At 41.1% G+C, this 26778-nt stretch overlaps 1 protein-coding gene across 1 annotated transcript in view; it reads right to left on the reverse strand.

Annotated features, from left to right (window-relative positions):
* The window catches only part of pacs2.L (phosphofurin acidic cluster sorting protein 2 L homeolog), a gene marked incomplete at its 5' end in the record, with an annotated part of 102219 nt that extends 75744 nt beyond the window's left edge, over positions 1-26475 (reverse strand). The window contains 1 exon segment of the mRNA NM_001130942.1: positions 26244-26475. Coding sequence (NP_001124414.1) covers positions 26244-26353 — 110 coding nt within the window.
* Between the last annotated feature and the right edge of the window lie 303 nt (positions 26476-26778).

The following is a 26778-nucleotide window of genomic DNA, read 5'->3' on the forward strand; positions in this document are numbered from 1 at the left end:
GGAAGTGTAGAACAATATACACTCTATCATGAGATCAAATATCACAAAGCTCTGCGAGTGTCACTGCCAGTATTCTGAATGAGCGGGCATCTGCCCCTGCAGTGCAGAACAAACTGGCACAAAAACTGTACTGATTGGAAATAGAATTATCCCTGCAGTGCAGTACAAATTGACAGCAACATCATATTGTTTGGATATAGAATTTCCCCTGCAGTGCTGTAGATATTGGCACAAACACTGTATATGATTGGATATAGAAGCGCCCTTGCAATGCAGTACAATTTGGCACTAACACCATACTTATTGCATATAGAATTGCCCCTGCAGTGCAGTACAAATTGGCACCAACACCATACAGATTGGATATAGAATTGCCCCTGCAGTGCAGTACAAATTGGCACCAACGCCATAATGATTGCATATAGAATTGCCCCTGCAGTGCAGTACAAATTGGCACCAACACCGTACTGATCTGATATAGAATTGCCCCTGCAGTGCAGTACAAATTGGCACCAACACCGTATTGATTGGATATAGAATTGCCCCTGCAGTGCAGTACAAATTGGCACCAACACCGTACTGATTGGATATAGAATTGCCCCTGCAATGCAGTAGACATTGGCGCAAACACTGTATTGATTGGACATAGAAGTGCCCCTACAGTGCAGTACAGAAAGGTACCAACACCATATGAATTGCCAGTGCAGTACAAAATGGCATCACTGCAGTTTTTTTTTTTTTATCCTTTTGCAGGTACAGTGAATATATAATGAATCACTATACAGTAAATACTGCTTTAATAAAATAAATGTTGGCAGTGGTTTGGCGATTCTATATGAAGTATCTGGGTTAAATAAGCACAGGCATGTACGACGGAGACATTAAAAAGCTAATGATACATGATGATTGGCTGACGGGGGTTCCAAATGAAGCAGCCAACCAGAGTGCCCTAACTTAGAGATCTGCCCCTTCCTACCCCTGTTCTATCCTAAGTAATACTCTAGATATAGATATATATTATAGTATATTAGGGACTTCTACTAACCAGTACCGAGGTTAGTGCCACGACAGAACTAGTTTTACATTTAAATGCTCACATATCTATGCAGTGCACAGAGCAAAATTTGCATTCAAATCACAGTTTTTTATTATTAGCCCTTTCCCTGAAAGGCTAGAGCTTTGAGAGTTAAAGCTGTAGGATCAGGCAGGTAAACATTAAAAACAGAACCAGATGACAGGTAGGAGAAGGGTCCAATCTGGCACTTTCCGCTATTTGACGTGTCAAAAGAAGACATATAAAAACATATGACTTGGTTAACATGTAAACTGGCATCGGTTTAGTAAAGAATTGCTTTGGGCACAGAGGTGCTTGCCAGCTGCATCTGGGGATGATTAAAAAATAAAGTGCTAATGCATATACACTGACTGTACACAATGCAAAGCACAAGCAGGATGCAAAATGAGCACACAGGCTACCCAATATTTGCAATTAAAGGGCAACTAAAGCACCAACACAAACTAGTTTGCATGAATGCACTAAGCTGCTTTACTGATTCCCATATTTAGCAGCCCTGTTCTGCTCTCTGCTCGGGCCCTGGGGTTTTCCAGTCAACGGATCTTTCCATAAATGTGGATCTTCCTACCTTAAGTCTACTAGAAAATTATGTAAACAATAAATAGGCTGTTTTTGCTTCCAATAAGGATTTCATTATATCTTAGCTGGGATCAAGTACAAGCTACTGATTTATTTTATCTCTAAGTAAAAGGAAATCATTTAAAAAAAAATTGGATTATTTGGGTAAATTATCCAATCGTTTGAATCATCGAACGATCGGACTTCCCCATCTCCCGACCTGCCACTAACCATTCAGATCAAATAAAGTAGTAAAAGAACAGATGAGCCGATGTTCTGCCCCTGACAGCAATCGTACGATAGTTATGTCCGACAAAAGCTGGTGACAGTCTCCCTCTGAAAATCGTACGATCGGCAATACACGCAGAGATATTATCGGCAGCCGCCAGAAATTTTTTAACCTGTCCGATCGACCAAACGACCGATCTCTGCCGGACGAAAAATGTCGGGACTCTCCACACACGGTTCGATAATCATCGATTCGTACAATCGGATCTTTGCGTCTATGGCAAGCTTTAGTCGGGAGGAATGGTGGCAATCCTAAACCACAAGGATTAATTATTTCTTAGTTGGGATCAAGTACAAGCTACTGTTTTATTATTACAGAGAAAAAGGAAATCATTTTTAAACATTTGGATTATTAAGATACAGTGGAGTCTATGAGAGACAGTCTTTCCGTAATACAGAGCTTTCTGGGTAACGAATCCCATACCTGTACCAGTCTCTCTCTTCTCCCCATGAGGTCTATGGCAATAGAGGCCAAAGCTATGGCTAATTCTTCTATACGTTACAGAGTGAGCAGCGCCAGAGATCCTGACACAGCAAACTCTACACATATTTGTTATATGCTCAAGCCCTTGAGAAAGGGGTAAAACTAGGACAAGCCATTGAATGCTGAGTAATTAAGGATTTCTGCCAAGTATTATATCAGTAATAATAAGTTTTGTGCCAAGAAGCACGCGAGGGATGACTGGCGGCTTACACTATCCCCCCCCCAAACCAAGGCCAGTTTAACCCCTCGATATACACAGGCCACTGTTCTCTTTGTTCTCTCCCTCACATTCTTTAAAAATAGTTCTGTTATACCAAACTATGTTCTGTTGATGAAAAGCAACAGCAGCTCCTGTCCCAGGTATCGGACCGGTTATCCAGAAAGCTCGGGACCTGGGTTTTTTTCTGGATAACGGATCTTTCTGTAATTTGGATCTTCATACCGTAAGTCTACTAGAAAATCATTTAAACATTATATGAACCCAATGAGCTGGTTTTGCTTCCAATAAGGATTAATGATATCTTTGTTGGGATCATGTACAGGGTACTGTTTTATTATTACAGAGAATCAATTTTGGATTCATTGGATAAAGTGGAGTCTATGGGAGACGGCCTTCTCGTAATTCAAAGCTTTCCAGTGCATCTAGCATCATAATTTAATAATCAGCCCTGTAGCATCATCTTATATTACAGGCCAACCTCATTTTCTGGTGGATAATTAGTGACGACCCCTAAACTTAGCTTCTCAGCAGCTGCTCAGATCCCACTGAGCATGTGAGTGTCACAGACACTTTCCAAGATGGTGACCCCCTGTGACAAGTTTGAAGTCCTGGATCATTGCTGCTATTGACAAGCTGAAACTTTAGGCTTGTGCAATAAGGTCAGTATATAAAATATGGCATTTTTAAGCATATTCATTTTCAAGGGTTAGTTCTACTTTACGTCGACTAGAAAATCATGTAAACATTATATGAACCCAATAGGCTTGTTTTGCTTCCAATAAGCATTAATGAAATCTTTGTCGGGATCATGTACAGGGTACTGTTTTATTATTACAGGGAATTAATTTTGGATGAATTAGATAAAATGGAGTCTATGGGAGATGGCCTTCCCATAATTCAAAGCTTTCTGGATAACTGGTTTCCAGATAATGGATCCCATATCTGTAGTGATCCCAGATATATCAGTTGTATTCCTTCAGTCCATACCCTAATGCTAGTGACATCGGCGACAAATCCCATCTACTTCGGGCGACTAATCTCTCCAAAAAGCCTTCCCGCCGGCCAGAATCTAAATCAGAGACGGGATGGCAATTGTTTTCCAAAGTCGCCCGAAGTTTCCTTGAGAGACACGAACCGCGACTATGGAAAACGAAGTGCTCCAAGTACCATTCCACCAGTGATTTAGATTTTAGCCAGCGGAAGGCTTTTCGGGGAGATTAGTCGCCCGAAAAGGAGGCGATTTGTCTTTAACAGGGATAAAGTGAAAGCTGTATGATAAAGCCACAAAGCACTGCTGATAAATGGGAAGAGAGACCAGGTCTGATGTACAGAAAGGGGTTCAAGTACATAGAATCTGCTTCCTGACAAGATTAAAGGACCCAAACAGGAGATAAGAACATGTCCCCCCCCCCAAGGCTTTTAATCTGAAAGTTGTCAGCCACACAATGATTGTAAATGCCACGGATACCTTCTACTGAGGATAAGAGGAGTCACTGTGATACCTGCATAAATAGGTCACAGGAATACACAGAGGTGAGCATCACATTGAAGAGCTTGTCCAATTTAAAAGTTAATATATTTATATTATTTAAATTTTCAGGTGTTAGTTGGTATAATGTTCCAGGGACAAAATGCAGCCAAATCTTATATTCATTTAATGTGATCTACAAAGATACATTATTATCATTAACATGTATTTATATAGTGCCAACATATTTCACAGCACTGTACATCAACAGAATATTAACCTTACTGCAGGCAAAACAAGCTGATTTTGTTTATTTGATTTTTAAATGATTTTTTTTTTTGCAAACTTAAGGTACGAAGATCCAAATTACAGAAAGGTCTGTTATCTGGAAAATCCCAGGCCCCAAACATTCTGGATAACAGATCCCATACCTGTACTTCTAACAGCACCCCATAAAACTGGGCGATAGTTTACAGTATTACTTCTATATTTGTGAATGTCTTGTGATTGTATGATGAAAAACAAATGATTTATTCAAGGATGCAGATATATAATATATACATAAACATTTATGTGTGCATATAGACATTTACAGAAAAAGAATATTTCGGTCTGGTTACCAAGCAATGAAAGCTCTGCTGGGACTATTATTGCACTCAGTAAGCAGAACGAAGGCAGTAAATCCCCCCTGTATTGATTTACTGACATGGACAAGAACAGGTAAGAAGATGCCTCTTGTAAAATGCCTTAATCATGCATTAGATTGAAAGGTAAATAACTCTGTACATCAGTTGCACAATCCACAAACTAATTCAGAGGTGTGTTAAAATTCTTTCCTGAGCCCAAAATAGTGATTGGATTGCTCCCCGGATTAAGGCCACCCAATGTGCCTACGTATACACCCTTTATTACCGGAAAAGGACTCCAAACCATTTAGGAAATCTCCCCAATGAATCACTAAATTCTTGCAGGGAGGGGTTCAGACTGCACCTTACAGTAAAGAAACCCTTCCTATGCTGCTTTTTTTTTTAATCATAGTCACCGTGACCCTGTCCTATAGGTTTGGTTGCCATCTGCCCAGTATTTTACCAGCCTGGCAGGTAAATATAATGGTTGATCCCAATGTTATTAACAGGGAAAAAAGTGAAAATATATAGGAAGGCCGGTATTTTTTTCTAGAAAAGGTGCAATCCTACCTATAAGAAGTTGATATATTTACAATTTTTCACAACAATTGTATATGTACATATTGATCACATCTCATTTAAAGAACATATTCTAAGGATATATTATAAAATGTGATATATTATAAAATAAGTTTATTAGATATGACCTAAGTATGCGTAAAGGGGTGGTTTACCTTTAAAGTCACTTTTATTATGTTGTAGAACAAACAATTCTAAGCAATTCTAATTCTAAGGTTTTCATTATTTATTTTTTATAGTTTTATAGTTATTTGTCTTTTTCTTCTTATTCTTTCAAATGGGTGTCGCTGACCCCTTCTAAAAAAAAAATCCTCTGTAAGGCTACAAATGTATTGTTATTGCTACTTTTTATTTCTGAGCCTTCTATTTAGACCCTCTCCTATTCATAGTCCAGTCTCTTATTCATGGTTGCTAGGGTAATTTGGGCCATAGTTTCCAGATTGCTTAAAATGCAAATTGAAGAGCTGCTGAATAAAAAGCTAAACAACTCAAAAACCTTCAATAATAAAAAATGAAAACAAATTGCAAATTATCTCAGAATATCCCTCTCTACATCATACTAAAAGTTATCTCAACAACCCCTTTAGTATAGGTTACCATGATGTTAGAATTCGCAGCCACTTCCTGGCACCAAGCCTGTTTCGTAATATTTCTAAATACATTTTACCGGCAATTATGGATCTGCCTACAAGGATACATTTGTTTACTTCTTACTACAACCACAAGGCAAACGACTTAACTTTTAGTCATAAATCTGTCACTTCTCTGTCCCCTATGCAGGGACAGTCTTCTTTTCATATCCATGCAGACATCTCGGTTATGCAAGGCTTAAAAGGATGGTTCACCTTTAGTATGTTATAGAACGGCTAATTCTAAGCAACTTTTCAATTGGCCTTCATTTTGTATTTTTAAGGGCTTTAGCACACGGGCAGATTCGGGGAGATGTAGTCTCCTGGCGACTAAACGCCTCTTCTTCCAGGCGACAATCTCCCCAAACTGCCTTCCACCTGCTAAAATGAAAAAATGCGGCAATGCACTCGCGGCGATTCGATTTCCGAAGTCGCCCGATGTTTCCTCGTGAAGCAACTTCGGAAATCGAAGCGCCAAGAGTGCATTGCCGCAGGCTTTTTTTCATTTTAGCAGGGGGAAGGCAGTTCTATACAGCTACAAATGAATTCTTATTGCTACTTTGTATTACTCTTCTTTCTAGTCAGGCCTCTCCTACTCATCTTTCAGTCTCTAATCCATATAAATGCCCGGTTGCTGTGGTAATTTGGACCCCATCAACCAGATTTCTGAAATGCAAAACAGAGAGCTGCCGTATAAAAAGCTAGATAACTCAAAAATCAATGAAAACCCAATTGCAATTGTTTCAGAATAGAACACTCTAGATCATATTAAAAGTTAATTTAAAGGCAAACAACCTCTTTAAAAGCCTGAATAAGGAGCATCTGTACAGTTAAAGGAGTTACAAGTATAGGGATACAGATAGGGGGTCCTCCGCTGTGCCAGTAAAGACCAAACCACATGGCAGCATCATAAAGTTCTCTTTGCAAAGTTCTCCAGTCAAGCCAAGAAAGTTTTAGATACTTAAGACACAACCATATCTTTAATTACATTAAAAAAAACGTATGGCTAGTAATTGGGGGGTACAAAGGAAGGGTGAAGCCCCCCTCCTTTTAATAAATGTCAGTCTGCAAGGACACAACAAAAGAAACTCAACCTGCCGCTTGAACCACATGAAGGATCTCATGCCTGGTCAGCAATATCACATTTCATTACTTCTATTAATTTACAAGGACAGAGGGGAAAATAATCCAATAACAGAGTACATTAATACTCAATACATAAGTTTCATGTACCCCAAATAATCTAATGAAATATCTTTTTGGGATAACAGGAACCGTTTTTACTGAGAATCCCATTTTCAGACAAGCGCTCCTCTAAGGAAAAAAAAGATTTAATTCAACCACAGTAATTGTACACTTGCCACAATCATCTGCATTCAACTTCGGCTTAATAAGCTCTACATTAGAATGTATAAATAGAAGGTGAAATGTATCCCTCGCCACTTACAGCAGAGCAAAAGAGAAAAACAACCATTCCTATCGCCAAGCAAGTCACAGACAAGGGAATGTGGATGAAGCAGACTGCTACGGTCTTGTTCCAGTGCAGACCGGAGAATTCGAATTTATAACCTAACGCTGTATTTTATGTACTAAATTTATTATTTCAGCAGAAAGAGAGAGAGAAAGATCGGTTCTGCACCCTGTAACAGTAATGATCTAGGCCAGTGATCCTCAACCAGTAGCTCGTGAGTAACATGTTGCTCTTCAACCCCTTGGATGTTGCTCTCTGTGTCCTCAGAGCAGATGCTTATATTTGCATTCCAGGCTTGGAAGCAAGTTTTAATTGCATAAAAACTAAGTATAGTGCCAAGTAGAGCCTCTTGTAGGCTGCCAGTCCACATAGGGGCAACCAAATGGCACCCCAAGGGACTATTTTATGCTTGTGCTGCTCCCCAACTCTTTTTACATTTGAATGTGGCTCCCGGGTAAAAAAAGGTTGGGGACCCCTGATCTAGGCTTTCAAAGTTGTCCACTGCAGCCCCCCCATCATCTGATCTAGTTAGGTCATGTTTTGAGGGTCCATGACACTGCACATGCTCAGTGTGCTCTTGGCTGCCGCTGAGAAGGTAAGCGTAGGGGTCATTGGAAATCATCAAACACAAGCATCATCACTTTCTGCTATAGTTCTGACAATTTGTGACACCTCCAAACAGTAGCCCAGAGCGCACTGAGCATGTGAAGAGTCACGAACACTAATGGCCTAAACAGATAGAGATGAAGAGCGGCTGTCTACAGCTTTGAACACATAACTCATTACGGTTATAGGGTTTCTGAACTGGTAAGCAAGTTCAGTATATAAGATGTAACATTTTAGACATGATATTTAGTTGTTCTTGAAGGTTTCTATAACTTGACAGTCTAGATACAGGTATAGGACCGGTTATCCACAATGCTCGAGGGTTTTCCGGATAACAGTCTTTCTGTAATTTGGATCATCCTACCTTAAAGGAGAACTAACGCCTAACTAAAGAATTAGGCTACAAATGTTTTACATTATGCTTTGTGCTTCTGTACATGCCACAGCCCTTTAGCAGCAAAGATGCCCCAGTAGCTCTCCGTCTTCTTTTCTGCTCATGCACTGCACATGCTCTGTGCTGCTGTCACTAACTGAGCTTAGGGACCCACTCACAATATACAGTACACATAGAATAGAAATGTCACAATATAAGGCTGATTAGCAATTAATACAGATAATTACTACATGGCAGAACAGAAACCATTGCTATTAGCAGCAGAACTTAATAAATAGCCTTGTAGCATCAGTTTATATTACAGACCAACCTCATTTTCTGGTGGATAATTAGTGACGAGCCCTAAGCTTAGCTTCTCAACAGCTGCTCAGAGCCCACTGAGCATGTGAGTGTCACAGACACTTTCCAAGATGGTGACCCCCTGTGACAAATTTGAAGTCCTGGATCATTGCTGCTATTGACAAGCATACATGAAATATGGCATTTTGAGCCATATTCACTTTTAGGGTTTAGTTCTCCATTAAGTCTACTATAAAATCATGTAAACATTAGATAAACCCAATCGGCTGGTTTTGTTCCAATAAGGATTAATTATATCTTATTTGGGATCAAGTACAAGCTACTGTTTTATTATTACAGAGAAAAGGAAATCATTATTAAAAATTTGGATTATTTGGATAATGGGATATGACAATTCCATAATTCTGAACTTTCTGGGTAATGGGTTTCTGGATAAGGGATACCTGTACTGCACTATTTATTTTATTACAAACCAATAGTCTTTTCAAATAATGTGATCTTCAAATGTTGTGCAAGAGTTAGGAGTTTCACCTGAGCTCCAGATTTTACTAAAATGCAGATTATCTGTGCCTCGGGTTCACGTGGGCACCTCATGGATCAGGTTCGATTTCCGGGAAGGTTTCCCTTTGTTTAAAATCTTCTTGGTCTTTTGATTGTGATTTTTTTGTGATTCTGGGAAAATCCCCCTGTGCTGTTCCTTTCCTGGCAGGGGATTAGTGAGCACTCTCACTTGTCTTGAAGGATAAGCAGGCTCAGCCAAAGAAAAAAAAAAGCTGCTTTAAAGGGAAAGACTCTGGCGGCCCCTAACTGGGGAGTCACAGTCACAGAATGAATTAATAACATGACACCCTACAATGGTGCTTCCCAAACTGTGGCACTGGCTCCCGAGGGAAGCTCAACCTGGAGGCTGGGAGAATTTGCTCTTCTAGAAGTGAAAATTGAGTGAAATTTGGGCTAAATGCCTATCCTTGATATTCTGAATGGATATCTGTAGCCTTGTTAGAGGGCAAGATGAGCCCTGACCATATTTTAGTCTTAAAAGGGGTTGTTCACCTTCCAAACACTTTTTTCAGTTCATTTGTTTTCAGATTTTTCAATTACTTTACATTATTTATTTTTTAACCGTTTTTTTTTTCAAAATCTAAGTTTAATGTCCCTGTCTGGCAGCTCCATAATTCAGGCGCAGATTCCCAACTGTTACAATTTGCTATATTTAGTTGATACAATTAGTTGATAGATTTATCAGCAGCATCTGTGGAGTATTAGCAACTATTGTATCAATTCTAACAGCTGCCTGTAATGAAACTTAGGGATTCTGCTCAGTAGGGACAAAGATAATAAATGTATCAACTTAAAAGTGGCCATACACAGGGCGATCGGCTCGTTTGGCGATGTTGAGGTGGGCGATATCAGGCTGATCAAAATGTTGGGCATACAGGCTTTTGGATCGCGGGACTGCATCAACGAAAAGATGCGGCAGTGATCCAACGGGATTTTTTAACCTGCCCGATTGAAATCTGCCCGACTTTTGGCCAGATATCGATCAGGAACGCTGTCAGATGGCCCCACACACAGGCTAATAAGCTGCTGACTCGGTCTTTCGGCAGCTTTTATCGGCCTTTTCGTTGGACAATGAATACCTTTGAGAAGGGCATTCATAATCAGAGATGGGCATGACTTTCCACAGATGTCATCAGAACAAGAGAGGGCATGTTCTGGGCAGACTGGTGCACACGGGGTATATTTACCATTATATCTGCCATTATTTCTACTCACAATGCGATAATGGCGGAGCTCACGAATATGTCGTCCTGCTCGGTCGCTGCTCTCGCGATATGCCGGTCACTCCTCGCCGGCTACTACATCAAACCCACAAACCACTGCGGAGCGCAGATCAAGAACACCAGGAATTCGGCACAGTTAACATCAAGTTCGGCTTTATTAGTGGAGGATGTACAATTCTAACGCGTTTCATGCCCCATAGCTGGTCACTTCATCAGAGTGATGAAGGGCCCAGCTTTTATCCTTCCCATTCGTGAATAAAGCCGAACGCTGATGTTAACTGTGCTGGATTCCTGGTGTTCTTGATCTGCGCTCCGCAGCGGTTCGTGGGTTTGATATCTGCCATTGTATCTGCTCCAGTGTCTTCTCACATTTGCTCATTAGTGCTGAACCACTGATCATATGGATCAGATCATTCCTGAATGGCTCTACACATAATGCACTTGGCAGGTATGCTACAGCATGCGAGCACCACACTGACTACTATCAATACTATTAGACACCTACAATTCAAATCATTTAGTCTACGGGCAACAAGGATGGGTTAGACCATGCACCATTTTTTCTTTGATACATGAGGGGAAAAAGGGATAAATTATGTACACTTGGGTTTTTTAGAGACAAAATATGCTATTAAGTCTTCCAAATATATAGAATTCTTCCGCACTATTAAAAAGCTACATTTGTGGTACCTTTGCCTCCCGTTGGAGCAGTTCCTGCTTCTTTACAAGCTCCTTCAAGGCCTGTGTTTAATTGGCCACTGAAACAGAACAATCAGACAAGTCTGCTCCAGAATTTTATCCGTGTGACTCACTAACCTACATTTATTATACATTTATTAAAGAACTCGTTCCACTGAACTTGCATATACTTATATAAACATTCCCTAAGCCCGGAGTCTAAGGGAGTGCAAGCTAAGCAGTGAGATCTCACAGGCTTCAGAAATATAGATGGTCTGGAGACCTTCACCCATTTTTTTTTAATGAAGATACAAATGCATGGCAATAGATATAAATCTGAATAAATGTCTGCTACCCAGATATTTACTTTTCCTTCAGTTGCATTCTCTTTCATCCAAATAAACAAATGAGACCACCATGACCAGATGCGCCATGGGTCTTACCATTAGTCAAGATCACTACAGCATTGACCATCTACAGCAGGGGACCCAAACCTTTTTTTTTTTTTTACGAATGAGCCACAATGAAATGTAAAAAAAGAGTTTGGGAGCAACCCAAGCATGCAAAACGTTCCTAGGGTGTATGTAAGTAATGAGATTGCCTATTTGGTAGCCCCTATGTGGACTGGCAGCCTACAGGAGGCTCTGTTTGACAGTACATCTGGTTTTTATGGCTCCAATTAAAAAAACAAGTATCTGCTTTGAGGCCACTGGGAACAGCCATGGGGTTGGTGAGTAACATGTTACTCACGAGCCACTTGGAAATAACTGATCTAAAGTAATGTTGCCAAAGAAGTCTTGGTCTTCAGGCAGCTGTGGATGCAATTGCCACTAAATTTAGAGAGAGAGATGCATTAATAGCTACTTCCTTACAGCACATGGCCAGCACAGGTGGAAGAGCAGCAGATGATAACAAGCAGGTTTATCCAGGACCCTCAGAAATGATGCCCATATAGTATAGGGATCACACCCCCTAAATACCATGTCCATTTTACAAAATTTGGCAAGTTAATGAAAGTTTGAACATATTTCTGGGAGTTTTAGGGCAATGTTTTATTTGTTATAACAGTTTTGCCAATGAAGGCGAGTCTAGGGTTGCCACCTTAATTTAGATGCATGATACATGGCTGCACATATATCAGTTCAATCTGCAGCATGCATCTAAATGATTTTTAAAAGGGGTGAGGAGGCAACCCTTTGTGAACCCTCCGTTCTCCCAAGAGACCTGCTTATCTTAAATAGTTACAATTGTATCTTTGCTTACCATACATTGTTAGAAAATCTATATACATACTATACATATATATATATATATATATATATATATATATATATATATATATATATATATATATATATATATATATATATATATATATATATATATATATATATATATATATATATATATATATATATACACACACACATATATATATATATATACAGAAGTAGTATACAGACCCGCACACCAATATTTCTTTCCAAAATGTTTATTTAGTGCATTAATCCTAGGATTAATGCACTAAATAAACATTTTGGAAAGAAATATTGGTGTGCGGGTCTGTATACTACTTCTGCATATGAAAACAATTGACCCTGCACCCGCAAACAATAACAAGAAGTCCGGTGTACAGAGTGCGGTTGCTTAGCACAGTATATATATATATATATATATATATATATATATATATATATATATATATACACACACACACACATATATATATATATATATATATATATATATATATATATATATATATATATATATATATATATATATATATATATATATATATATATATACACACACATACATACATACGTACATACACACATACACTATATATCAGTTTAATTGAGATAAATACGGTCCAGTGGCTGTGTTGGTTACTTATGGATATAGTCACAGCTTGGGCGCCCGCCCAGTGTCTCAAGAGCTTTTAAAGCAAATGGCTTGTTAATATTTATCTAACAAAAAAAAAAATCCCTAGAATATAAACTCAAGGCAGTACAAGCGAATGCTAAGAATTGAGATATTGTGGCGAAACGACTGCTTCTGAATTTAGTTGCATCAATATTAAAAGCACTTTGAACAGAATGGGGTGCCATGAAGCCGTGCCTTTGTTCTAAAGCTCTGAAACCAATCTCACAGAATGCTCTGGGTCAGCAGAGTCACGCACTCCATAGATACAGGGCACCACTCTCAGATAATTGCCGTAATTGAAAATATGAAGATGGAATTGAGCTCTAATGGCCACTGATCACGTGCTGTGCAAACACAGATGAAGTCACACGGAGAGAAGGAGGCAGGACGTTAACTCCTTCAGCTGATCATTCATTTATAAAATGACAGGAGCGCAAAGGGAAAAGCACTGCTGATCATGGATTACTTTGGGTATATTGTAAAATTACCTATTCTAAACAAAGTTTCAATTGGTCTTCATTTTTTATAGTGCTGAAATAACTTGTTTTGTTCTTCTGCCTCTTTCTAGCTTTCAAATGGGGGGTCAAAAAAAACATTGCTCTACGAGGCTACAATTTTATCATTATTGTAACTTTTTATTCCTTGTTGCTCTATTCAGGCCTCTCCTATTCAACTTCCAGTCTTCTGTTCAAACCACTATCTGGTTGCTAGGGTAAATTGGACCCTAGCAACCAGAGAGCTGCCAAAATTGCAAACTGGAAAACTGCTGGACAAAAAGCTAAATAACCACAAAAAGTAAGAAATGAAAACTAATTGCAAATTGCCTTGGAAGATCACTCTCTACATCATATTAAAAGTTAATTTGAAGGTGAATTACCCCTTTAGGGTCAGGACACACAGGCAGATTCAGGGAAATTAGTCGCCCAGCGACAAATCTCCTCTTCTTCGGGCGACTAATCTCCCAGAACTGCCTCCCCTGCCTTCCCACCAGCTAAAATGTAAATCTCTGACAAGATGGCACTCATCTCATTCCAAAGGTCGCCCGAAGTTTCCTCGTGAGGCAACGTCAGAAAACAAATTGCTCCAAGTGCCACCCCTCCGGCAATTTACATTTTAGCCGATGGGAAGGCAGGGGAGGCAGTTCTGGGAGATTAGTCGCCCCGAAGAGGAGATTTGTCACCAATCGACTAATCTCCCCGAATCTGCCTGTGTGCCCTGACTCTTAAAGTGGATGTTCACAGCTGCAGCAGTGTAAACAAAATAGGGATGCACCGAATCCACTATTTTGGATTCGGCCGAACCCCCGAATCCTTTGTGAAAGATTTGGCTGAATACCGATGGATCCTGGATTCGGTGCATCCCGAAAACAAAAGAAACCGCGACAGAAAGCGACTCGTTCCCTGTGAGAAAGATAGCGAGAATGACAATTATAAAGCGAGACACGTTGTTTGGACAAAATACACATGCACTTTAGTACTTATTCATCCTCTTTCACACAAAAGGGTCAAAGTAGAGAATCCTCAAACAAGTATCTTTTCTATTACAGCAGGACAACTACAACGCGTGGGATTTGCACGTCTTTCAACGAGGCACGATGTGCCGGCAGCCTTGAAGAAACAATGTGGCAGCCCTTGTCTAGGTGCGTTAAAAAAAGAGAAGCTGCAACCAAAATAACACACTGTTTCTATTTTAGAGAAACACAGAAAAGTTAGTAACTGGGCTGCAGGGGCGCTGCACATGGCACTTGTATAGTGAAAGAAGCAAGTTCTGTAAAGTGAAATTATCCCTGCAAAGGTGGGATCAGATTCAGGGTTTTACAGGGCAATAAAGGCAGGTTGGTAAAGCCTTTCCTTTCTGCCTCCGCCAGCAAATCAACTGAACTGTGCCAACCTGCCCAGACTGCTATCATTTACACACACGGGTGTCGGAACAACATCCTCTTACCAGCCCGGGTTATCAACTGAGCAGCCCATTAATCAGCTGCTTACACACAGCACTGGCTCTTGCCAAATCCACTGTTCAGCTCCAAAGCAACTTAGAGTGTAAGCTCTTGCAAGCAGGGACCCATCCAGTTCATTGTTTAAAAAAAAAAAAAATCCTGCAGGTATAGGATCAGTTATCGGAAACACGCTATCCAGGAAGCTCTGAATTATGGGAAGGTCATCATCCATAGACTCCATTTTATCAATATAATCCAAAATTTGGAAAATTATTTTTTTCTCTTTAATAACAAAACAGAACATTGTACTTTATCCCAACTAAGATATAATTAATCCTTATTGGAAGCAAAACCAGCCTATTGGGTTTATTTAATGTTTAAATAATTTCTTAGCAGACTTAAGGTGTGAAGCTCCAAATTAAGGAAAGATCCATTACCAGGAGTACCCCAGGTCCTGAGCATTGTGGATAACAGGTCCCATACCTGTATTTGAACTTTAGCATCAGCTTATTGGCCAAAAATGTATGTTCTCATTTACAAACCCCAAGGTTCCCACACGTAGATGCCACTGAACACTAGCTCTGAGCACATAGAGTACACAGCTTGCTATACAGCTTGTATACCTCATGGCTCATACAGCAGCCCAACAGAATGTGCGTCTAAGCTGCCCTTTAAAAATATATTATGAAAATATAATAAATATTAAAGGGGCTTGTTCACCTTCAAACACCTAGTTGTTTTCAGATAGTTCACCAGAAATAATGACTTTTTTCAATTACTCTCTATTTTCTATGTGTGACCATTTCTCAAATGTAAAGTGTCATGTTTCACCTTCTAAAGCAGCTCTGGGAAGGGGAGGGGGGTCGCCGACCCTGTAAACTGTTCTAAATGTATACATTTATATTTTAGTGGATACATTTTTTATCTTGGGGCCTGCTGAGCAGAATACCTGAAGTTCATTACAGGCAATTGATACAATAGTTACTAATGCTGCTGAGAAATGTATCAATTAAATGTTGCAAAATTGTAATAGTTTAGAGTCTGCACCTGAATTACTGAGCTGCCAGACTCAAACACCAGAGACAGGGACACTAAACTTTAAACTTAGATTTGAAAAAATGGTAAAAAATAAACAATTGAAAGTAATCAAATAAGTCTTTATTTCTGGGGAACAATCTGAAAAAAGTATTTGGAAGGTGAACAACTCCTTTAATACTTGCATTTTCATAATCGTTACTTAGTGCCTATATAAATATATATATATATATATATACATATATATATATATATACCCCAATATGAACACTTGCACTCCAATCTCCAAGTCTCAAGCCGGGTGCTTAGTCAATATGTATTGTATATTTTTCAAAATGGACCAGCACACCGTTTATCTTCAATCAAAAATAGTGTTTATTCTTCATACACTGTGCATCCAACGTTTCGGCCTGCATTCAGGCCTTTATCAAGGATTGATAAAGGCCTGAATGCAGGCCGAAACGTTGGATGCACAGTGTATGAAGAATAAACACTATTTTTGATTGAAGATAAACGGTGTGCTGGTCCATTTTGAGAAATATATATATATATATATATATATATATATATATATATATATATATATATATATATATATATATATATATATAAAAAAAAGGACCGCACTCACAGGACGTGATTTGTGAAAAAAAAGGAATATTTCAGCCCAATAGCCGTCTTCAGGAGTTACAAACCAAACACACAAAGTGACTAATATCCCCCTAATATATAATTCAGCTTGTGCGTTCCTATCATTAGATCAAGAAGCTTACTGTAAATGTTCAGCATGATGATGAGGACTGCAGCGGAATACAGCAGGCACAGAACATTTCCTAGAAGATGACCTGCTTATTGCATTACACACAAATGCACATTTTTAGCATCAAGGCTAGGCTTGAAAGTAAAAAATAAAATAAAAGGTGAAATAAGCAGGATTTCCATCCCCATAAACCGAAAATGCCTTTGTTTGTTATTTTCCAGGCAGAGGGCACATTCTGCTGAGCCATTTCCCTAGCGGAGGATCCACAACTGCAACTAAATCCACTCAAATTCCTCGGCTTCCTGTTTGTGGGCTTGGAAAGGCTCCAATTTCCCCAAAGCAAAGCATTTCTGATCCACTACATTGTGCGGGGTCACAGATGTATTATGGGAACAATCTATATGGGGAGAGAGATACACTTATTTCACATACCTCTATATGGCTCACTATGCTTTTCAGTAGCACAAAAAAACGACACTGCACAATAGAAACCAGGATCCAGAGAAAACTACAATGCGCACAAACATTCACTGAACATTGTATTGAGCAGCCTGTTCTTTACCTTCTCTAAAGCTTTGGCCATAGCAAACAACATGAATCCTGCTCCAGGAAAACATGTCCCCTTTAAGGACGTAGCTATCCCAGAGATTATAGGATTTAGGGTGAGGTCTTTGATCCCGTCAAAAGGGCTCAGCAATAAAAAGCCATAATTCATGTTTTAAATCAGCTCAGCCCGATCCAGTGTTGATGGATTGCAAAATGTAATTGCTTGAAAGGGAATGAGGAGGCAAGGAAAATGCTTATCTTCTAGAAGGACCTCGAAAAAACAGCTGCACAAGCCAGACGGAGCTCATAGGAATATCTTTTAGTTGATCAGACAGTAGGAATAATCAGACTGACAGCATTGCAGTGCTGTGAACTATTGTCCCAGCATCCTCAGCCAGCCAAAGCCTCTTGCATAAGGGTCATGTGACTATAGAGAGACAGATATAGGGGCACAGCAGCCAGATCTCTGTATTCAATTTCTACCTTTTAATAGATTGACCATATTGCCATGAAATCTACTTGCTTTGTGAGGTCATTGAACAAGAACATCTGCTTGATTTGGGCAAAATTGAGCTTAGCCAATCATGTGACCAGCTACTTTTTTTTGGTTGTTCATCTTTAAATTAACTTTTGGTATTTGATTTATTTAGTTTATTGAGCCAATATCTCTCTGGTCTGCAATTTCAGCAATCTGGTTGCTAGGATCCAAATGACCTTAGCAACCATGCATTGGTTTGAATAAGAGACTGGACTTTAATTAGGGGAGGATCTGAAAATTACTCTTCTTAACCTTGGGGGGGAAAAAACGGGTTACATAAGCTGTATCTCTTGGTACTTTATTACATGTTATTATCCTGCATTTAACCGGACAGTTAACATTTATGTGATTTAAGGCTACCCATAATAATGTAGATACTCTGAACATTTTAAATGTTTGAATGTCAAATTGTCATTGCCGACCCTATAATAAAATAAAAGTTACATAAATAAAAAAAAAAAAGAAAATAGGAGTACAGGTATTACAACGTTGCAATAACAATACACTTGTAGCCTCACAGAGCAATTGTTTTTTAGATGGGGTCAGTGACCCCATTTGAAAGCTGGAAAAAGTTGCTTAGAATTGGCAAAAAAAAAGTGAACTTCAAGGTGAACCTTTAAGGGTTAGTTCACATGCGTTTTCCATAGTCACCCGAAGTTGCCTCAAGGAGAAAACTTTAGGTGACTTCGGAAAACGCATCACCGCGTGTGCTGTAGCGCAGGCGACCTTTCATTATCGCCTATGGGAAAACACGCTGAGGCAGTTCCTCAGAAGAGGAGGCGATTAGTCGCCAGGCGACAAAATCTCCCCGAATCTCCTCGTGTGAACTAACCCTAAGGCTTAGTCCACACCAGGCGATTCGGGGAGATTTAGCTCCCTGATAACTAATCGCCTCTTCTTTGAGGCGACTAATCTCCCCAAAGCGCTTCCTCTTCTCCTGCACCGGCTGTAATAAGAGTCACCTGCGTTATGACACACACGGCGCTTCGTTTTCCGAAGTTGCTTGAGAGGCAACTTCGGAAAACGTAGCGCCGCGTGTGTCATAACGCAGGCGACTCATTACAGCCGGCGCAGAAGAAGAGGAAGCGGTTCGGGAAGATTAGTCGCCTCAAAGAAGAGACGATTAGTCATCAGGGAGCTAAATCTCCCCGAATCGCCTGGTGTGGACCTAAGCCTAATGAGTAATATTGATGAGGCAGGGATTGCCTTGTGCTGCTTAGATGGCACAATACAGGTTTCTTATACTTGTGAAAGGACTTGTTTGTGTGCGTGACAAAGGCTCAGCCCTCATGTTTTGTACACACTATATGTGTTATATTTCCTGTTTTAGGGTACCTGAAATGAACCTTGCAAGTATTTTGAGTGCCTTCCCTACAAACAAAAAAGTATTTTGACATAACACATAAGCATAAAAATAGGAAATAAGCCACATTGCATAGAAAGGGGTAGCAAAACCCCAGCAAGAATGGCAGATCCTATAAAATCACTGAAAAAATCACTGGCGTGTCCCTATGATATCAACAATGCCTTTATGGATCACTAAGTGACAGCAGCCAGGTATTAATTCCACCATAGTGAGACAAGGATAGACTATTCCAATATCAGTGTCTTTCTGCTTCTATAAAGGGAAGATGCCTCGGAGCGGGGAGAATCGGGAGAGATGCGGAGAAGGGCACGGAGCAAACACAGCTTTGTGTACAGATCATAAGGCTCCAGTGAACCAAACAGGCTGCTTTCTGCGGAGCGGGGACCCAAACACATCGCTAAGCAACAGGTCCCGCTAGAAAAAAAGAGTTAAAGGAACAGTAACGTCAAAAAATCAAAGTGTTTTAAAGTAATAAAAATATAATGCAGTGTTGCCCTGCACTGGTAAAACTGCTGTGTTTGCTTCAGAAACACTACTATTGTTTATATAAATAAGATGCTGTTTATCCATGGGGGCAGCCATTCAACTGCAGATAAGCTCTGTAGAACATAATGTTATCTGTTATCCACTATTTAACCTGTGCCATATAGACTTTTTTCAATTTCCGCCATTGCTACACAGCAGCTTGTTTATATGAACTATAGAAGTGTTTCTGAAGCAAACACATCAGTTTTACCAGCGCAGGGCAACACTGCATTATATTTGTATTACTTTAAAACACTTTAATTTGTTGGTGTTACTGTTCCTTTAACAGACCGTCAGCATTATAGGCACCCACCACACTGCATTGATGAGGAAGTGAGAAGTTACTCCTAAAATTAACCCCGACAAAGCAAGAGACTGCTTCTGACTCCTGGAGTGATGCAGCGGAAGCCAGCGGATTCGCGGACCTGAGAGAGAACCGACTTCTCCTACATTGTTTCAAGAGTCAGAACTAGGAATGCAGAGAACAGATATAGCTGCTGCTGTCAATAGGAATTATGTTTACAAATAAGGCTGAAAGCCAGTGGAAATGCCGGGTAATGAATGCAAACTGGAGAGTTGCCTAGAAATACATTTTCTTTCATTATGCAAAAACTGTTTTTGGGCGGAGAATCCCTTTAATTGGGCTTTTAACATCATGTTTTTCTCTCTCTGCAACAGGAAAGATAGGATAAATAATGTGCATTAAGGCGACAATATATTTTCAATAACAGAGGGTTCTGCTACAAAAATAGAATATCATATAATAGCACAGGACTGCTGCTTCCAATGAGGATCAAATAGGATCTGTGCAGCCACTGGGATAGAATGCTCTGATAGGTTTAAGGCAGAAACCCCCATATGTAATAAAAGGCAATACATTTGCCCAGGAGTAGTAATCTATAGCAACCAATCAGTTGTTTGCGTTTAAACAGGTGGCCAGTAAATGCTTGCGTCTGATTGGTCGCTATAGGTTACTGCACCTGGGCAAACGTAGTGCATTTTATCACAGCACCCCCATAACATGTCAGAATTTCTGTTTTTGAGAAAAAGAAAACACAGCCAGTCGAGTAAGGGGAAGTACACTGCACTAATTACTTTTAATTCATGTCAAGGGTTATTGTCCCAAATACAGAGATTATAAAATGAGCGTCAGGAATCCTCCATCCTCACAACAGAGAACTGGAGAAGGTCCAGGGCAGAGCTGACAACAATAAGAAGAAACCAATAAAGGAACCGCTGCCCCAATCCTGCCCACTCAGGTACTTGCCACCAATTCAATGTTAGACTCTAGCCTCCCTCTACAAACAGCCCAAAAGTTTGGGAATTGTCCAGCACCAGTAACCCCAATGAACTGGCCAATCCCACAATCAAACTGTGACATGGGACCATCCCAGTGGCACAGATTTACCAAACGATGTTAAAATATACAGTGTGACGGCTTTCTGCCAGCACAGCCTGCGGCATGATCACATAAAGCAGGAATGATAGGGGAATATTCTGGGAGTGATCTTCTCAGGGCATATGGGAATATTCCCCTTTCAATGCTACATGATCTATGTCAATTCCCTGTTTCCCTTTAATCCCTCCTCTGCTCCAGTGTATATTCCTATCCACTGCCAGCAAGCACCTGACTTTAAAGGAACAGTAACGTCAAAAAATAAAAGTGTTTTAAAGTAATGAAAATATAATGCAGTGTTGCCCTGCACTGGTAAAAGTGCTGTATTTGCTTTAGAAACACTACTATAGTTTATATAAATAAGCTGCTGTGTAGCAATGGGGGCAGCCATTCAAAGGAGAAAAAGCTCAAGTTACACAGCAGATAGCAGATAAGCTCTGTCTGTCTAATGGTGTTATCTGTTATACATTAGTTAACCTGTGCCATATAGCCTTTTTCAATTTCCGCCATTGCTCCACAGCAGCTTGTTTATATGAACTATAGTAGTGTTTCTGAAGCAAACAGATCAATTTTACCAGTGCAGGGCAACACTACATTATATTTTCATTATTTTAAAACATTTACATTTTTTGGTGTTACTGTTCCTTTAACCCTAACATATTCTCACACCCAAAAAGTTTTCCTTAACCCCTCCAGTGACATAATGCCCCAATGTATTCCTAATAGATAATGCACCCCAATGTATTACTTAACCCTTCCACTGACATAATCTAACCCCAATGTAATCCTTAACCCTTCCACTGACATAATACACCCAAAAGTATTCCTTAACCCTTCCACTGACATAATCCAACCCCAATGTATTCCTTAACCCTTGCACTGACATAGTGTAGCCCGATATTTTCCTTAACACTTTCACCACTGACATAATGCCCCAATGAAATCCTTAACCCTTCCACTGAGATAATGCACCCCAATATATTCCTTAACCCTTCCACTGACATAATCCAACCCCAATATATTCCTTAACCCTTCCACTGACATAATAAACCCCAATGTATTCCCTAACCAATGCCCCTGATGTATACTGACACAACACTGAGGTATTCATTAAAGTGTACCTGAAGGTAAAAACTTTTCTTTGTTATAACAAAAGAAAATGCAAATATAAGCAGCTTTTCCACATACACGAATCAAACATTCCCAATGATATTAGTTATGATCCAGTGTGATTGCACATGAAAGCCGTTTGTCCCTTTGTATTCTCTGTGTTTGGCTCTTGAAACAACGTAGCAGAAGTGAGTTCTCTTGCAGGTTACTCAACCAGCTGTTTCTGCCACATTGTTTCAGAAGTCGGAACCAATAGTGCATGTAAACAGCTAGACAGTCAATGTATTCCTTAACCCTTCCACTGACAAAGGCACATTCTAACAAGTTTAACCATTCCATTGACAGGAGGCGCTTAATGAAATGCTTAACTGTCCTACAGACAACGTGTCCCCCCTATGTCACAGGACAGCAGTGCAACACAATGACAATAAGTAGAAGACACAAGGCTCAGTACAAGAGAGAGCGACACAAGGCTCAGTACAAGAGAGAGACACAAGACTCAGTGCGAGAGAGAGAGAGAGAGAGAGAGACACAAGACTCAGTGCGAGAGAGAGAGAGAGAGAGAGAGACACAAGACTCAGTGCGAGAGAGAGAGAGAGAGAGAGAGACACAAGACTCAGTGCGAGAGAGAGAGAGAGAGAGAGAGACACAAGACTCAGTGCGAGAGAGAGAGAGAGAGAGAGAGACACAAGACTCAGTGCGAGAGAGAGAGACACAAGACTCAGTGCGAGAGAGAGAGAGACACAAGACTCAGTGCGAGAGAGAGAGAGACACAAGACTCAGTGCGAGAGAGAGAGAGACACAAGACTCAGTGCGAGAGAGAGAGAGACACAAGACTCAGTGCGAGAGAGAGAGAGACACAAGACTCAGTGCGAGAGAGAGAGAGACACAAGACTCAGTGCGAGAGAGAGAGACACAAGACTCAGTGCGAGAGAGAGAGACACAAGACTCAGTGCGAGAGAGAGAGACACAAGACTCAGTGCGAGAGAGAGAGACACAAGACTCAGTGCGAGAGAGAGAGACACAAGACTCAGTGCGAGAGAGAGAGACACAAGACTCAGTGCGAGAGAGAGAGACACAAGACTCAGTGCGAGAGAGAGAGACACAAGACTCAGTGCGAGAGAGAGAGACACAAGACTCAGTGCGAGAGAGAGAGACACAAGACTCAGTGCGAGAGAGAGAGACACAAGACTCAGTGCGAGAGAGAGAGAGACACAAGACTCAGTGCGAGAGAGAGAGAGACACAAGACTCAGTGCGAGAGAGAGAGAGACACAAGACTCAGTGCGAGAGAGAGAGAGACACAAGACTCAGTGCGAGAGAGAGAGAGACACAAGACTCAGTGCGAGAGAGAGAGAGACACAAGACTCAGTGCGAGAGAGAGAGAGACACAAGACTCAGTGCGAGAGAGAGAGAGACACAAGACTCAGTGCGAGAGAGAGAGAGACACAAGACTCAGTGCGAGAGAGAGAGAGACACAAGACTCAGTGCGAGAGAGAGAGAGACACAAGACTCAGTGCGAGAGAGAGAGACACAAGACTCAGTGCGAGAGAGAGAGAGACACAAGACTCAGTGCGAGAGAGAGAGAGACACAAGACTCAGTGCGAGAGAGAGAGAGACACAAGACTCAGTGCGAGAGAGAGAGAGACACAAGACTCAGTGCGAGAGAGAGAGAGACACAAGACTCAGTGCGAGAGAGAGAGAGACACAAGACTCAGTGCGAGAGAGAGAGAGACACAAGACTCAGTGCGAGAGAGAGAGAGACACAAGACTCAGTGCGAGAGAGAGAGAGACACAAGACTCAGTGCGAGAGAGAGAGAGACACAAGACTCAGTGCGAGAGAGAGAGAGACACAAGACTCAGTGCGAGAGAGAGAGAGACACAAGACTCAGTGCGAGAGAGAGAGAGACACAAGACTCAGTGCGAGAGAGAGAGAGACACAAGACTCAGTGCGAGAGAGAGAGAGACACAAGACTCAGTGCGAGAGAGAGAGAGACACAAGACTCAGTGCGAGAGAGAGAGAGACACAAGACTCAGTGCGAGAGAGAGAGAGACACAAGACTCAGTGCGAGAGAGAGAGACACAAGACTCAGTGCGAGAGAGAGAGACACAAGACTCAGTGCGAGAGAGAGAGACACAAGACTCAGTGCGAGAGAGAGAGACACAAGACTCAGTGCGAGAGAGAGAGACACAAGACTCAGTGCGAGAGAGAGAGACTCAAGACTCAGTGCGAGAGAGAGAGACTCAAGACTCAGTGCGAGAGAGAGAGACTCAAGACTCAGTGCGAGAGAGAGAGACTCAAGACTCAGTACAAGAGAGAGACTCAAGACTCAGTACAAGAGAGAGACTCAAGACTCAGTACAAGAGAGAGACTCAAGACTCAGTACAAGAGAGAGACTCAAGACTCAGTACAAGAGAGAGACTCAAGACTCAGTACAAGAGAGAGACTCAAGACTCAGTACAAGAGAGAGACTCAAGACTCAGTACAAGAGAGAGACTCAAGACTCAGTACAAGAGAGAGAGACACACAAGACTCAGAACAAGAGAGAGAGACACACAAGACTCAGAACAAGAGAGAGAGAGACACACAAGACTCAGAACAAGAGAGAGAGAGAGACACAAACAAGACTCAGTACAAGAGAGTGAGAGACAAGTACAAGACTCAGTACAAGAGAGAGACAAGTAAAAGAGAGAGACAAGTACAAGAGAGAGAGACAAGTACAAGAGAGAGAGACAAGTACAAGAGAGAGAGACAAGTACAAGAGAGAGAGACAAGTACAAGAGAGAGAGACAAGTACAAGAGAGAGAGACAAGTACAAGAGAGAGACACACAAACAAGACTCAGCACAAGAGAGTGAGAGACAAGTACAAGACTCAGTACAAGAGAGAGACAAGTAAAAGAGAGAGACAAGTACAAGAGAGAGAGAGAGAGAGAGCCAAGTACAAGAGAGAGAGACAAGTACAAGAGAGAGAGAGAGAGAGAGACAAGTACAAGTGAGAGAGAGACAAGTACAAGTGAGAGAGAGACAAGTACAAGTGAGAGAGAGACAAGTACAAGTGAGAGAGAGACAAGTACAAGTGAGAGGAGAGACAAGTACAAGTGAGAGAGAGACAAGTACAAGTGAGAGAGAGACAAGTACAAGTGAGAGAGAGACAAGTACAAGTGAGAGAGAGACAAGTACAAGTGAGAGAGAGACAAGTACAAGTGAGAGAGAGACAAGTACAAGTGAGAGAGAGACAAGTACAAGTGAGAGAGAGACAAGTACAAGTGAGAGAGAGACAAGTACAAGTGAGAGAGAGACAAGTACAAGTGAGAGAGAGACAAGTACAAGTGAGAGAGAGACAAGTACAAGTGAGAGAGAGACAAGTACAAGTGAGAGAGACAAGTACAAGTGAGAGAGAGACAAGTACAAGGAGAGAGAGACAAGTACAAGAGAGAGAGACAAGTACAAGAGAGAGAGACAAGTACAAGAGAGAGAGAGAGAGAGACAAGTACAAGAGAGAGACAAGTACAAGAGAGAGACAAGTACAAGAGAGAGAGACAAGTACAAGAGAGAGAGACAAGTACAAGAGAGAGAGACAAGTACAAGAGAGAGAGACAAGTACAAGAGAGAGAGACAAGTACAAGAGAGAGAGACAAGTACAAGAGAGAGAGACAAGTACAAGAGAGAGAGACAAGTACAAGAGAGAGAGACAAGTACAAGAGAGAGAGACAAGTACAAGAGAGAGAGACAAGTACAAGAGGGAGAGCTAAAGGAAAGTATCCTGTGTGTGTGGCTGATGCAGATTTATGGACAACCCCTTGGCAAAGTCTGATCATTAAATGGCAAGTCTTGTGGAGGCTGATGGGATTTGTAGTCCCCCCAAAGGGCTGAGTGTCAGAGTGTGGTTAACACATGGCAAGTGAGTGTCTCAGTGTCCCACCCTCCCCTATGTAATACCTGGGGATGCAGCTCGGGCTGGAACCGTCTATTTCCCAGGTAGCGAATAGGTTCATAGGCACTGGCCTGTTCAGTGCCCCCGGGAAGCTCAGCCTGCCCTTGTCCGCCATGCTCGCTGCTGCTATCTCCTCCCGAACAGCGGAGGGATGCCGCCTGCCTCAGGGCGGAGGACACACGCCGGGTCCCCCGGTCACATCTCCCACTGGTCTCCGCTCCTCCTCCTGCGCGTTCTAGAATTCCAGTGAGCGCGCACTAGGCGCGTGTCCGTCACTTTTACCCTGACAAGGCAGGAGGGGTTCTTTTTTTTTTTTTTTTTCTCGATAGAAGCTGCTTTATTGACAATAAATATCAGAGATACAGCGCACTGTGCTCTGATTGGCTCATCCCTTTCCCTGCGCCCCTTACTCTGATTGGCTCATCCCTTTCCCTGCGCCCCTTACTCTGATTGGCTCATCCCTTTCCCTGCGCCCCTTATTTGCTTAGGCGCGCACCCGACTATCCTCCGTTTTTTCCATTGGCCATTCACTTTGGCCAA

The sequence above is a fragment of the Xenopus laevis genome, chromosome 8L (assembly GCF_017654675.1).
Source record: "Xenopus laevis strain J_2021 chromosome 8L, Xenopus_laevis_v10.1, whole genome shotgun sequence".
NCBI lineage: Eukaryota > Metazoa > Chordata > Amphibia > Anura > Pipidae > Xenopus > Xenopus laevis.